Genomic DNA, 16571 nt, shown 5'->3' with positions numbered 1-16571 from the left:
ATTGGTAAGTACTATTAATGCCACACTTCTCTCCAAATTCAAGGGAAAATGGACACTTAGAGGGAAAATACCTTTTTCTTCCTCCTGCGAATCATGTAATCTTAGTAATGCCAAAACAAAAGAAACTATTAATGCCAAAAGAATCATTTACCTCCTCATCCTCTTCAAGAATCATTCCATGAATCTGAAGAGCAAAAAATGACAGTACTTGGGATCAGATTGAAACTATATTACATACGCTTTCTGGCATTCAGTTGGTCTACCAACTCAGTTTTAAAAAAAGTTTTGGTAGTCCACTCCATGCCTATGCTTTTTTACAACATCAGGAGGCATTGATTTTTTTTTTTTTATCAGCAGCTGCAATGGTTGAAAACATATAACTTGAGAAATAAAAATAAAGGGTCTGAGGCCCGGCTCCACTCCTTGCATAACTTGATTTCTTCATCCATAAAATAGAGCCTGTGAGAGTCCACTTCACAGACTTTCAAGGGTTACATGAGGTTATACGCATGCAGGTATTTGTATAGCGCTCCAGCACTGTTAGATATTAGTACCCAAGAGATAACTATCAAAAGGTACGACTATACCTTTATTTTGTTATTAATATAGCTGGGAACCATATTCAAAAATTCTATCAGTTAGATTTCAGTAGCAGTATTAGAATTCTCTGTTTTATCTCATTTTTAGTATGTTCTTGAAAGCTCATACTAAATACTAAAACTCAGTCTAAATAAATACCAATCTTGAAATACTTATTTGTCATTTTACTTGTTGAAACAATAATAGCAAGTAATTTCTTGCAGAAGGCAAGAAGTAGTGCTATTTACTCACAGTGATTGTAATTTTTGTATTTGCCTTCTTAATACATAACAGATGTGGAGGGCCATGGATCAATCCCACCAAACCCCCAATGCCCGGTGCAACATATGGCACTGAGTCAGATTACACTCTGCATGTGACACAGTAAAATACTCACATATCTGTGAAGAGACTCTGAGTTTGCTGTTATTTTAATTTTTGCTATTCAGCATGCACCTAACATTTTGTTGCTGTAACTTGGCTGGGGAAATTAAAATCCTGAAGGTGAACAAAAGTTTTCAAAGAAATTTTAAATGAATTTTATAAATCTCAAGGTCAACGACAAGGATGCATATAGATTAAAATTTTAGTGGCTTTGGAATTCAGTACCTGTCAGAAAAGCCTGTAGAGAGACACTAATAAGATGCATTTGTATTATGGTAATTGCAGAGTAGAAATGATTTTGCAGTCTGATTAGAAACGACCACCATGAAAAAAAATCATGTTATCTCCCGAAAGAGGCCTGCACATAAATAATGAAGATATTGCAACTACCAAACTGAATACCAAAATACTTTATTCATGGACCTCATACCATGAGAAACTTTAACTGACAGGGCCTCACACAGATAAACAGAATCAAGCATTGCCATTGCTGATCACTAAAGGGAAGGGGGCAAAGAACACAGCTGAATCCCCAAATCTAGTTCTTTTGTTTATAAATGTAATTGTATATGTACTGTGCATAAATTGTGTCACATCTCTACACAGAAGCTAATTGTTACCACCACCACTACCCCCCGCCCCTGAAAAAATACTGCAGGGGTTTGGACACATCTGTGGCTTCAGTTGTACATCAAAATATTTCATCACTTAAAATTCCTCTTACTGTGCTTTGGAATAAGTGATGACATTTTGTGAATTTGAGAAATCGATTCTTTTAAAATTTCCACAGTCCACTCTTGCCCTCCTTCCTGCAATGAACATGAAAGATGCATGAGAAACATGGACCATGCAGAAGCTCCACTCTCCAGTCTTCAGTCCTTGAAGCTCAAGTTGGGGCATCAACTTCAAAACATCGGGACAAGAGATCCCATGGTGCAGTTCTTCTGTTGCGGCACTTCACTACTGCCCTATGCACCCAAGTTCACCTTTTTACAGCTATAACAGCAGCATCTAGAAAGAGATGCGCCTGCCCCAGCCATCTGAGGATAAAGCCCAAAGAGTAGGTAAACCAAAATATCTGATACCACCCATACAGCAGCTCGAAAGAGCATGTGGTCTTCATGGAGGCAAAGGTGGGAACTCTTTCTTCTGGGATTCCAGAAACTGTAGGGGCTTGGACATCAGCCAGAAGGTCGAGACTGTCACTTACTTTCAAAAGAGACAATTTAGAGGAATTATTATTGACGATTTGGGGAAATGTTTGTTCTGGACTGAATTTCATTCCTGCATGATTGTCCTTGTAGAAGGAAGTACAGAACAATTTTGCTTCATAAATGTTTCATTTTCGGCATACCATAGCTTGGAAATTTAGTTCTACTAATATCAAACACATAAATTGAAGGGAATGAGATTTCCAAGTAATTGGCACAAGCTCTGAAGAACTTGCTATAGGAAGGAAGGAAAAACATCAATTATTCCCCAAGGTCCCTGGGGACACTGCAGCGTAGGTAGCAAAAATGTGCATCTGGTTTAAAAGTCAGAATAACCTCTCTCCTGGGACCTCTGGGTGGCTCAGTTGGTTAGGCATCGGACTTCAGCTCAGGTCATGATCTCACAGTTCGTGAGTTCGAGCTGTGTGTAGGGCTCTCTGCTCTCAGGACAGAGCCTGCTTTGGATGCTCTGCCTTCCTCTCTGTCCCTCCCTTGCCTGTGCGCTCTTTCAAAAATAAATAAAAATATTAAGAGAACAAAAGAATACTCTCTCCTGACAACTATAATTCCTTTTATTCGGTATATTTTACTGAGCATTAAATAGCACAAATCCAAATGATCAAGTACAGGCCTGTAATTCAGTCCAGTTTGGGCGTGAGTGCACACATACACACATTCACACACACACACACGCATGCACACCCTTGCACATTTTACCATGCTGCAAACCTTAGCATTTTACAGAGCTATATATCTTTCAAAAATAGCTCCCTGGTGCACATGCATGCATACTTTCTTTTCCTGGTCAATGCAGTAAGTCAAGATTTATTTTAAAAGATGAAAAAAAAAACCTTACACCGATGAGTTTGTTTAAAGGGAAGCAAACTTAACAGAGCTATGCTGATTACAGCAAATGTCTAGTTACAATTCACTTCCCTAGTGCTGGTTAATATATTCACAAACAAACCAAATGTGTTGCCAAAAGAAAAATGCTACTGTTAACACCCCAACAGCTACTGGTTTCAGTTGTGCTTCTCAATCAGGCAAAATGTTCCCTCCCCAGCTCATAGCACTATTTATTTTGCTTCCTGCCAATCTTGCAAATAATTTATCTTGTGTGTAGTTTCCTCATAAATGCTTCCTGGTGCTTGATTGCTTTGCCTGTGTGGCATTTGATTTCAAACTGCCATTTTACCTTTATAAACATTCAGAACTTTTAAGCGTGAGGAGAATGCCCAGAAGGCATGTGAAAATGAGGCTGTAATTAGATGAGCAGACTATGTTTTACAGACTATCTAGTTCTCTGTGTATACCAGAAATCTCTCTTTGCATCTGATATTGCATTCCCAATCTGGGTGCAGAACAGCAAATTAACATTTACTCCAACCAAAAGGCCCTGGTATCAACATGTTTAATTTATTATTATTGCAAAGAACAGTTTTCCCAGGATTAGTGAAACAGAATACATATATTTAAGGAGCTGCACTCAGACCACAGAAAAAAAAGAGGGAAGAGAAAAACAGAAAACAAAAGAAAAAATAGAAGGAATATCAGTTACCACATGATTTTTGTGGTAAAAAATAGAATATGACGTGCAATAGTGCAATTTTCCTTTGCTAGTCCAGCAATGCGAGTCTTAGTAGGAAGTCCACTGGTGTTCTTTCTGCATTTCCGGATTTAGTTGCGTGCTTGCCGGGGGTTGGAGCTCTTGCCAGACTTCTGACTCTGAGTGGAATCACTAGTGCTTGAATCGGTTTTATTGAGTCCAAGATGGCGGAGCTTCGTATCCCAGCGCTGTGAAATTCAAAACGGAAAATGCTCACATGCATGTACCACCAGGGTCTTCATTTCTATTATTCTAACAACTAAGTACCATCACAAAGTCAGAACTCAAAAGCATTTTCCAAAAGTATAAAATTCACATCCCAGGGTAAGAAAACTGATGCTTTGTGAACATAATTCTCTGATCATAAAAAGCACCAAATTGGCAACCTATAGTACGTATGTTTTCATATCAAACCTTAAAATTTCCACGTCAAATAGTGACAAAAATATCTATCAAACCCTGCGGTTATTTCTGGAGCTGACACACATGAGTCTGGCACTACACAGAGGATCAACAAATGGAAGATTTACACAGAGAATCTGAAGGGCTATTCTCCTCCATCTTCTTCTTTTACAATACATCAGAACATGGCCTTTTAAAACATATGTGATTTAAGCAGTGAAAACAAATAGAAATCGGGTGGGGGGGGGCAAATGACATCTCTTAAAATATATTTCCAAGTAATATCTACCAAGTGTGACAATCACAACAAACTCCTGCACTCCTTCTGTTTTACAAGGCATATATTACCAATGTTTCTAATAACCACAATCAAGTTCACTATTATTTCATAGAAGCACTACCAATAGTGTTTACATGTAAGATAATAAATTAAAAGGTAGTTATATTATGGGTATTAAAGGTAGTGAATAAGGACCACAGCACTACTTCTCAAATCACCTGGAGATATTAATATTGCAGATTCTCATTCAATAGGCCTGGGCTGGGGCCCAAGATCTTCACCTTTAGCAAGCTCCCCGGCGACGCCAATGTTGATGGTCCAAAGACCGCACTTTGAGCAGCAAATTGCTAATGTCAGGCAACCTGAGTCCAAATTCTACCTCTGTCAGTCATCGTACAACGTTTCTTGAACTTATTAAACCTCATTTTCATCATTAATACAATGGAATTAATAAGAGTATACTTATAAGACTATTCTGAAGATTAACAAATGAAAAATACATGAAGGGCTTAGTACATAATTATCATTTTTCAATTACTGAAAGTACTCATTTTAACATAATTTGTTATCTTACTGTTTTTGATATTAAAAACCAGTCTGATTCTCAGCTGCCCAAGGCAGACCAAATATTTTGATTCGAACCACCTGCTATAAGACACTTAGGCAACCATCTGTGTGGCAAAAACAAAAGAAGGTCTTTACTTCATTCTTGTTCTATTCACTAAGCAAAAAAAAGAAAAAGATCAGCTGAAAAGGGCACCTCTTACTTGAAAAAGAAAACCTACCCTCCATAAAACTCTTTTTTGACATCTTCAAATTGACTGGAAAACTAAACTAAGGACCTCAATAATTCTAGCCAAAAGAGATTTTCTACCCAGTATCTTTAGCCATGAGTATCTTCGTATCAGTTAAAACTTGTTGGGGCACCTGGGTGGCTCAGTCAGTCAAACGTCTGACTTCAGCTCAAGTCATGATCTCACGGTTCATGAGTTCCAGCCCCACATCAGGCTCGCTGCCGTCAGCACACAGCCAGCTTCAGATCCTCTGTCCCAGACTCCCCCTCCTTTCACTCTCTCAACATAAATAAATAAACTTAAAAAAAAAATCATTCACATTATTGGTTTAATTCTTCCCTTTAGCATATTTAAATCCAGAGTGAGATATAAAGGATTTCACAATAACTCTGTGAGTCTCCTGTATAAAGCATGGAAAATGTTTGCCTAAGAAATAGGATAAATGAGCCATGTGTTCTGGGTCTTCACATGATGGCAATTGTTTCGGTACTAAAAGAGAAGCAGCAAGCAAGCCTTGTTACATGCTTTGCAGCAGGGATGTTGAAAGCTCTTCCAACTGGTACAGGAATTTAGGACAAATTCCTGTTCTGCATTAGCAAGCAGAAAACCAAATTAAAAGGACAGTAAGAGATTCCACCTTACTGAAGAAGAGCCACTTTTTAATAAACACCAAAGTAACTGAAAAGAGATACAAATGGAGAATTCCCACAAGCCTGAACTTGAAATACATCCCACTTTTGACAAATATACCAGGAAAAAAAGAACATACTGAAGGGTAGTTCTCTCGGCAAAATAATGCCCTTTACATTTTTGTAGGTCACTTCAACTCAAATGTGTCTGCTGCGTCAAGTGCCAGATGTAGAAGATAAACTGCCCAGGGGTGTTTAACTTACCCTGTAAATGTTTCCCGAGCCTTCAAACTCACAAAAGGAAGAGATGTATTATGTTTGGTACAATTCCCACTCTTTTTTTCTCTCTCCTTGCCCATAACGTGCGCGTGCACACACGCACACACACACACACACACACACCACCCTTTTCAATTCTTCGCCAATCTGTGCACACATTCCTTTCTTTGGAACAGATTTGCTTAGTATAGTAAGAAGAAATTAAACCTTCTAACCTTCTATAATAAGATAATATACTGTGATTTAAAACTTTTTTTAAGTTTGTTTATTTATTTTGAGAGAGAGAGCATGAGCGGTAGACAGGCAGAGAGAGAAAGAATACCAAGCAGGCTCTGTGCTATAAGCACAAAGCCCGATGCAGAGTTCAATCTCATGAACCGTAAGATCACGACCTGAGCTGAAATCCAGATTCAGAGAATCTACTGACTGAACCACACAGGTGCCCCTATTGTAATTTTTTAAATGCATCACTTCCAGGATCTAAGAATTACTGGATTAAAAACATTACAACACCGCTCTAGGGACCTAATTTGGTCTGATCTCTTATACACAGGTGAACATGACTGCATTTCAAATGAAAGCATTGGTGTCTATGAATTGGCACAATGTTGGTAGCTTCCTGGCCATCCTTTATTCTCCCCTTCTTCGACTTCCAGAATTGCAATTGTTCGAGAAAACAATATGCCCAGGTTAAAAAAAACTGCATTTGCCAGTCTCTCTTGCAGCCAGAGATGGATATGAGACTAAGGCCTAAGTAAAAATTGCTAGGTGGGGTACTTGGAAATTCCTTTTTACCTCCTTTTTTTCTCCCTGAAAGGTAGATGTGATCCTGGGGGTGGGAAGCCATCTTGTGAGCATAGAAGAAATACCCTTAAAAACAGCAGAACAGTAAGCCTGAAGGACCAGGAGCCCTAATGATAACATGGAGCTACCCAACTAGGACTGGACTAACTACAGCCAGACTTCCCACTGTGAGAAGTTAGGCAACTGTAGTCAAATCTCTGATACACTTACAGAGAATCCACTCCGTAAATGAAATTGACATTAAAGACAAACTCAGTCCTTAGAGTTCGAGATACACACACACGCACACACACACACACACACACACACACACACACACACACAGCTCAGATTTTAATCTTTCTCATGCTGTTAAGGGCAGCTATTTTGTTTAAATGGAAAATGTCTGGTTTTGTACTTTTATTTGTTATGTATCACTTTAAACATAAAATATAGACTTACCTTAACTTTTTTACCAAGTCGATCCTTCCATTTCTCAGCAATAGAACCTTCCACCAACAGTAATCTATATTTTTTAAAGAAGCAACCATTTTTGAAAAATTAAAAAATATTACTGAAAGATACAAGAAATCATTGCCAAGAAACATTTACTGTTTATTCTATAATAGGACAGCCAGGTTTTAAAATAGCAATTCTTAATTTGGAAGTCATAGACTCCTTTAAAAAGAAATGATTTTATGATCCCTATGCCTAGAAAAATGCACACCCACTAACTGCACACATACACTTTTCTGCCCAATACATGATATTGAAGGACCCAACTAAAACCTATCTGTAATCCCCTAGGAGTCAGACAGATCCCCAGGTAATAACTCCAGAGTAAGATCTCGACAGAAATGAAATAAGGAAATGATAGGTATAGCAATGATTCTGAGTCTTTAGGGAGTGAATTACCTGGAGCGTTCCTCATCTTCATAGCCCATGATGATATACTCTTCATTAACATTAAGTGGAGGACACAGGCAGCCAGAGCTGGTGTAAAGGTTAATGTTTTCCTTTGGAATGTTTACCAGGGAAGCCTTTAGAATCTCCTTCACCTCCACTACTACGGTCACATCATGGCACTTGGTCTTTACTTCTTTAACTTTAGCCCGAATGACTGGATAAAAGAAAATAAAGCCAATATGTTAATATGATATATAATAGATGCCCCATTCAAAAAAGACAAGTAGGCTTTCTAGTCAATCTGTCTCTTCTTCATGCTCAACGAAAGAAGAGGAAAAGGCAATTAGATATTTTGGCTTAGCTAGTAGTAAATGACACACTACACAACACACCTGCCCCCTTTAATGTTCAGCCCTGATCCTCTTCCAGTTTGTATGTATGTATATATTTGTGTATACTAATATATGCATACATGTGTGCATATACATTTGGGTACAGACATATACAAGTGTATATACATGTGTACATGTGTGCATACATGCATGTATTTTATAATGAAAAATCCATTTCGATAATCAAAGGTTGAGTGAATCTTATGTAATTTTTCTCCAAAATTTTATTTTGAATATGTCTATGTGTTTTGATTGCTACCAACAGAAGTTGATATTAATTACACTATATGTAAAGATCTGGTACTTGAATATGCTCTGTTTACTTGTATTCTTCTATCAGATTTATTAATAGATTTTCAAAAAGAGCTGGGGTCTTCAGTGCTTTCAAGTCCTGTTCTACAGTGTTCCCAACTGCTTCTGCCATCTTTACACCTCCTTACCTTAGTGACTCTTTAGACTTCAGCTCTTTTCTTCTTTGTTTCAGTACAGATTATCTTGTATAGTTTCCTATGAGTATATTACACTTTCTTTTTGAGTGAAAACTGCTACCACTAGACTTTGTTTCCTCCGTCTGCTTTGAAGTCAGACACTCCAACATTTCTTCCTCTCATGTGGTATAGACAATGGTCCAATGTGTCAATTTGTGTCAGTTGCATTAATCTACCTCTCTGAGTGGAAATGCTAGCACCCAATTTATCTCACAAGAGCCAGCTTCATTCCTCAATATAAAGATGAACTGCCTTAAAAATAACCAATTCTGCTGCAAAGTCAAAGTATTTGTCTCAGAATCTAGAAAGCACAGCGCCGTTTCTAATCTGTGTATTCTGTCCTTTGGAAGAGCCAAATTTTTTAGATTCCTCCATTCCTCCTTCTGATAAATGACTTGTCCTTTTTTTTTTTTTTTTGAAGGGGGAGATTGAAAAGCCTACAAAGAAGTAAAAATGTCAATTGGTAAGAAGCCAATGGCTTTGACCAGGCTCCCTGGTTCCTCTAGTTCAACATCCAGGGATGTTATATGGAGGAAGGTACATTATATCCAATTTGTGCAAGCCTCTTAGGAACAGATCTGCAAACCACTTTCACCTGAGTCCATTTCTCATGTATTTTAGGGTCTTTGGGACTATAAAGGAATGGAGAAAAGTAACCCATGAAAACATAAAGCTAGCTTTACCCCATCAATGCCCCAAGTCTATACGGAAATATTTAATAACATTCCACCAGTACATATGTATGATAAAAATTAAATTGTGAATTCTAAAAACTTCAGGACAAAATCTCATTTTGCTCCTCAGAGATTTCCGTTTCTGGAGAAACTATGAGAACTTACAGCAAACAAAATGTAACTAACCAGCTGTCCCTGCTTGATGCAACTTGTGAGTGAAGAAATGCCTTATTAGTGCTCTCTCTAGCTGTATTTTAACAAAAAATAAGATTGCCCTTTTTGAGATGTCATTTGGGGGAATCAGATGATAAATTGACAAGCCCAGCTAGCAGGCATTTTTTTGTGTCCTGGTTTATGTAAATGTGCTTCATATCAACCATCAACTCTTAGAGATTAGCAAACTGTGCAAATGTTCTCAAATTAATGATTTATTTACCCAGTGTATCTACTCTTTTCATTAGACATTTTTAGCACATGTACCCACTCCAAAATAAATATCTCCCTACAAGACTTACTTTATTATTCAGGTAATTTTGTTAAAGCTCAAGACCCTTTACTGAATTAATCTGAATGAAGCACTCCTGTCCCAACTTTGTTTTCTCATTAGACACAGGCAAATACTTGTGATAAAAATCAACAGATTTTAGAATTTAAAATTGCACTTTCTGCTCAGAATTCTTCCTTTTATTTAATCATTTGAGGGCCTGCCTTCCCCCGAAGATGTTCTAAGTTAAGCCACAGAACATGAAAATCCTTCAACTTTGGGCAACCTGGTTATTGGTTGGCTATGAGAAAGAAATGACCTCCTTCCCATTAATTGTGATCTGTATTCCATTTTACATCATAATATTCCCTCAGCTACTATGTCAAAAATCTTCTCTTTGCATGACTTGTGACCACTAGTATTCTAACTTTTAATCAAAACAGCAACATCAACGGTTGCAGTACTAAGAAAGTAAGATAAAGTAAAAACCAATAATAAAAAAATAAAATACATGCCAAGTAAACTAAATTCCCTTGAAATAACATTTTTATTATGCTTTTTAGATAACTATGCTTAAAAGTTCATATAACATTTTTCAATCTTGAAAAACTAATCTCCTAAAAATGAAGACCTCCGTTTCCCAGTGATTTTTTCACTTCGGGTTTTAGTATATGTGCTGCCGAAGCGAGCACATTCACTTCGGGTTTTAGAAGAGTCGGTTCTTCAATGAGCAGACGGGGATTTGACTTCTCAGAAAAACATGGCCTTTCAACCTCGAAGATCACCATTGGCTAAGAGAAATTAGATTCCTCTAAAGATGAGTAGTAAGTGGGGGTGGGTCAGTTGGTTAAGTGTCAGACTTTGACTCAGGTCTTGATCTCATGGCTTGTGAGCTAAAGCCCTGCATCAGGCTCTGTGCTGACAGCTCAGACCCTGAAGCCTGTTTCAGATTCTGTGTCTCCCTTTCTCTCTCTCTGCCCTTGCCCCACTTGTGCTCTCTCTCTCAAAACTAAATAAATATTTTTAAATTTTTAATAAAATAAGTAAAGATGAGTAGTAAGCAAAAAACAAAAGTCGATTCCATTGAAGAAAAACCTGGAAAACTAGTACATTTATTTCAAAGAGATTTATTTGCCTGAGAATTTTCTATTTTATGTCTTCTAATATATGATATTTTCATATATATCAAAGCTTACTCTTACAGTCTTAACCAATTTCTTTCCTTCCAACTCCCAACAGTATGAAAATAAATCTGTTATATATGTCCTATGTCCTCTAAAATGAGGCCTGTAAATCTGATAATAAAAATTCTCATTTTAATAATAAAGTTTCCTTTAAAATCTATTTAATAATCATGTTTATTCATTGACTTGACATCAACAATCTTCTTCAGAAAGTCACATGACCTTTATCAATCTCATAGATGCTTGGGGAAAAAAATCACAATAACATGCCTATGGATTACAACAAATGTTGATTTGTCCCTTATTTTATCAACTGAAAAACTCTGAGTTTTCTAAATATAAAAATAATTGCTATTTGTGACTCTGAAGCATGCCAGTACCCAAAAGTACATTCTAAAAAATTTGAAAAAGGAAAGCTTAGATTCAATCATCACTGATATAATTGGGATAATAATACATCTCACGAAGCAGTTGAGAAAACTGTAAAAGACAGTGTATGGAAACCACCTTGCATGGTACCTGATACAAAGAGAGGAGCCTTTTTCCTCCTTCAGTTACATCTGTTGGCTCCCTTTAGATTGGTGGTTCTTAGATTACTATTTTATCAAAATATCACATTTCTAGGTCAAAGTGGACAAGAAAACATTTCCTTAATTGAGTACTAACAACTTCTGGGTTACTTTCCAACTCTGTCCATGTGTTCCATGAGACAGACCGACCGGAGAAACCAAGTGGTCCTCTGCTGACCATCCATCCCTCAGCATCAAAATGCTCCTCCGTCCAGCCCAGTGAAGCTGATTCTGAAGCACAGCTGAAAACCCATGCAGCCCCAAACGTTCAAGCTCAAATCCTCCTCAGCCTCTCCGACAAGAAGAGTCCCTCCCATCTAGCTTGAAAGGCAGCTCTATCTACTTACTCATTACATGGTTCTAAGATGCCAGCAATGCTGCCTGATATGTTTTCAAAATCAAGCATTAGTCAAGAATTTTGCCCATTAGATATTTTAATTGTTTGGGACAGGTGACTTGTGCTTAAAAGTTGTCCTTGTTTGGTTTTAAGCCTTATTCTTAAATTGCTCGAATTCTCTGTCTCTCTCTCTCTCTCTCTCTCTCTCTCTCTCTCTCACACACACACACACACACACACACACACACACACACACACACACACTACTTTCTTAGCACAGCAGTTATCCTTACCATAGTTGTAATTGTTTCGAAAATAGGTCTTCTGTGTAGCTCTAATAGGCTTACACTTGCAGCGTTCTGAAAAATACAACATTTTAGCTGTGAGAAAAAATCCATGAGCTTTCTTTTGTTCATTCACATTTTTTGGTGAGATTAGGTCCAAATTTGGTGGTTTTGTATTTCCAAGTTTTAAAAATGGAAAGTTATCTAGTTTTATCATATAGTTGCTTCATTTCATACTGAATTTTTTCAACATTCTCCAAGAGATATTCTTTTTTATTGAAATATAGTTGACACATGTGACATTAGTTTCAGGTGTACAACATCGTGATTCCACAAGTCTATGCATTACTCTATGCTCGCCAAAAGCTTAGTTACCATCTGTCACCACACAACACTGTTAGAACACTATTAATCATATTCCTTATTGTGTCTTTTGTCCTTGTGACTTATTCATCCCATAACTGGATGGCTATCCCTCTCACCCCACTTCATCCCTCTTGCCCATCCTAATCCCCCCCACCTGGCAGCAACCAGTTTGTTCTCTTTATTTCTGTTTTGTTTTTTAGATCCCACACATAAGTGAAACAAATCATATGGTATTTGTCTTTCTCAGTGTGACTTCTTTCATTTAGCATTATACCCGTTAAGTCCAACCATGTTGTCTCTAATGAGAAGATCTCACTCGTTTTTATGGCTGAGTAATATTCCTCTGTGTGTGTGTGTGTGTGTGTGTGTGTGTGTGTGTGTGTGTACACACATAACTTCTTTATCCATTCATCTATCAATGAACACTTAGGTTGCTTCTTTATCTTGGTTATTATGAATAATGCTGCAAAAACAAAAGGGTGTATATATCTATCCAAATTAGTGTATTTGTTTTCTTTGGGTAAATACCCAGTAATGGAATATTGGACCATATGGTGTTTCCATTTTTAATTTTTTTAAGTGCTGCATCCAATGTGGGGCTTGAACTCGATCTGAAATCAGGAGTTGTATGCTATACTGACTTAGCCAGCCAGGCACCCCTTTATTGTTAATTTTTTGAGAAGCCTCCATACTATTTTTTACAGTGGCTGTACCAATTTACATTCCTATGAAGAGTTCATGAGGGAGAGATATTCTTGAGATGAGACTACTTCTGAAGAAGTAACCGGTATGGTCTTAGATTTACAAACTATCCTCACCAATATACAGAACGGGATCTGTGCTTTTCTATCATTTAAAAATAGGTATTTCTCAAACATAATACATGTAGACAAATTATCTACTTATTTGGAATTCTTTATAAATATGCTTATATTCTAATAAAAATTCTTGGCAAAACTATACCAAGTAGCACTGCATTGAATATAATAGGATTCAGTGATGCTGTTACCATATATGACTTTGTTTGAAGTATAAACAAATGGATTCCATAACATTCACAGAGAATTTTCAAAAATGTTATCATAAAGTGATTTAGGAAGATTTCAAGTAGGTATTTATATAACTATATATATACCACTACCTACATATAACTAGACCCTTTTCTAATAGCTAATAGCAAAGCAGTTATATTCTTGGGACTATATTTGATTCATCCGCAGCACACTTAATTTCTGCCAGCCTCAGAGGTGGCAATACCACACCATATACATGACCCTTGCCATACTTCCAATCCCTAGCTTTCACTATAAACAATTACCTGTCTAGTTTAAGTAACTAATAGTTCAATAAAATAATAAAAGTGAAAATTTACATCTACAAGGCTTGAATATGGAAAAACTTCCTTTTACTTATTTATACTAACTCAAACCAAACATATTCATATCTAAGTGTATTCATGCAAAATACATATTTGATCAAGAAATTTGGACGATTATTCTTCTTCTCAAGTTCAATTACTCACATCTACATATATATCCCCAAAATCCCAAGAACTGGGAAATACAAAGAAACCATAGAGATATACTGCTTGCATTATTATGTTTTTTATGCTTGCCACCCTAAATCAGAGAGCAACAGCCTTTTTTTAAAAAATATATCATTAGTTGATTTCTCAGACTTTTTATGGAGCCAGTAATATTATCATCATTTCTACTTTAATTTGTTAATAATTTTGCTAGTGGTCTTCCTTTCCCAGCTTCCAATTGCATAAGGTTTTTAAATTTTGGTTTCTACAGTGGTAAAATAAAATCTATTATGTACTGAGCTTTGTACAAAAACCATTAGATATTGATATGCTTACATTCCACAAAAACTGGTTGTAAAGGAACTGCCTTGGTGTTTTTATCCAAGGGGAAAAAAAATACATGAAAAAGTTAAAGGAGCTGGCTTGACAAAGAGACAAAAAATTCTTCAAATGTGGAGATGTGTGTCTTTTTTTAATGTTTCAATTTATTTTTGAGAGAGAGAGAGAGACAGTGTGAGCAGGGGAGGGTCAGAGAGAGAGGGAGACACAGAATTCGAAGACATGCTCCAGGCTTGGAGCCAGCTGTCACCGTGAGATCATGACCTGCGTCGATTCATTTGACTCAGTGTCTACAACTGAATATTAACATCGTGAATTGCAGGACAGCGGTAGTCCTACGTCTCCCGAGCACCCACGACCTGAATCAGGAAGCCGTCTTTGGCAGCGTCCCTCACGTTCTCGCTCTGTTCTCTCACTCTCCTAGAATCAACGACTTCCTACTTCTCTGCTAATGAAACTGAAGACTGTTTATTATCCTAGTACAAACATGAGTTTATCATTCTCACACGAATATTAGTTTGCAAAATTAACATGCTTGAGCTCCACAGAATCTAGTTTGCAATTCAGAGGAGATGCCCCGCCCCCAGTGCACTGCCCACGCCCAAACAGCCTCAGGGTCTCAAAAAGAAGGCTTCTTATTAACATTGTTTAGGGAAGAAAGTAATCACATCTTTCTTTATTCCAATTTTTGTTCATAAAAATGGGCGCACAGAAAACACAAAATAGTATTTTTCAAGCCATATGGTTTTACAAAGTCTAAAGAATGATAAGTACCTGATACAGTTGTAAAATTTGATTCTCAGTGGACCTTCCCTACTTAATGTAACCTGTTCAAGTTCATGCTTAAGTGTTATACAACTTTCTAACCGTAACCTTTATTTGAAATTGACTACCATTGGGTCTTATGCAGAGCCATAAGACTATAACTAACTTTCTTTGCCAGATTCCAAAATCCCTATAACCTTTCATATCCAATGACTTTGGAATACCACTATCTAGGAGTTAGTATCTTTTCTGCTTTTTCTAAGAAAAGACATCTTAAGTCTGTGTGCAGGATTTATTGTGAAAAAGTACCTGGGGATGAAAGAAAATATAATTCTACTTGTATTGCAGTTTCCACTGTAATTCTTTCAAGATTGACTCATCCTAATCAGATTAGACTCTAAATAATTTTAATTTGTACCAAATGTATTATACATTTTAGATCTTGGAATTTGACCCTTGAAGCCCACTTGTCCCCTTCCCTCCATTTTAAGAAATATAGGTACAAACCACAAATTTTAAAACAAACATAAAAAATAAAATTTTACTATTTAAAAACCTATTTCCTTAACTATGACTTCTTTCAAGAGATCCAGATCTATATTTTTAAGCTATGTCCATAAGACGCCCTGAGGTGATTTTTAAATATATCTTTTAGAGTTACTGGGAGAATTAAATGAGATAATATACATCAAATACACATCTGACATATCCAATGGTCACATGTGACCATTCTAATAAGTATAGAATGCGAGCGAATCTGGCAACATGATTAGGGGCACATGGATTTGAATCCCATCTCTATTCCTTCTTGCTTGTATGACCTTGGGCAAGTTATCTCCAGCAAAACCTATTTCTAAATTAATCCTGACTACCTCATAGGGTTTACTTAAGAATTTAAAGAATAATTCAGTTAAGGAATTTGACACAGAGCCTATTAGTAATCATTCACCAAATGTTAGCTCTTAACAGTAGTAATATATAAAAAACCAAAAGGTCTTAAGATATTTTATATAAATTCAAGAGCATAAAGCTTATACTTAAACATAAAGTTTAAAGATGAAAATGTGCTAAATTTTTCCTAGACATAGAAACTTTTATAGGTATTCATTTAGTTGGGGGCATATATATAAAAAATAGAATTTAGAAATCACATTGGTATTATGCTCACACAAGGGTACACTATTCCACAAAAAAAGAATGAAAGAACACACAGAAATGGATAAATACCAGAAACATTATGCAGAAACAAAAGTAGCCAGTCACAAAAGAATATGGTTCCATATTCTTTTCTATGTGGTTCCATTTACATGA

At 36.7% G+C, this 16571-nt stretch overlaps 1 protein-coding gene across 2 annotated transcripts in view; it reads right to left on the bottom strand.

The window, feature by feature from the left end:
• Positions 1 to 2728: 2728 nt before the first annotated feature.
• FRZB (frizzled related protein) overlaps positions 2729 to 16571 on the bottom strand; it is a 33781-nt gene continuing 19938 nt past the window's right edge. For both annotated transcript variants that reach the window (XM_029932964.1, XM_029932965.1), the window contains 4 exons: positions 12275 to 12340; positions 7863 to 8067; positions 7410 to 7473; positions 2729 to 3968 (listed from right to left, as the gene is read on the bottom strand). In XM_029932964.1, coding sequence (XP_029788824.1) covers positions 3852 to 3968; positions 7410 to 7473; positions 7863 to 8067; positions 12275 to 12340 — 452 coding nt within the window. In that variant the 3' untranslated portion in view covers positions 2729 to 3851. The remainder of the gene's footprint in view (positions 3969 to 7409; positions 7474 to 7862; positions 8068 to 12274; positions 12341 to 16571) is intronic.

The sequence above is a fragment of the Suricata suricatta genome, chromosome 3 (assembly GCF_006229205.1).
Source record: "Suricata suricatta isolate VVHF042 chromosome 3, meerkat_22Aug2017_6uvM2_HiC, whole genome shotgun sequence".
Classification (NCBI taxonomy): Eukaryota; Metazoa; Chordata; class Mammalia; order Carnivora; family Herpestidae; genus Suricata; species Suricata suricatta.
This window is presented reverse-complemented; position numbering and strand designations above follow the sequence as displayed.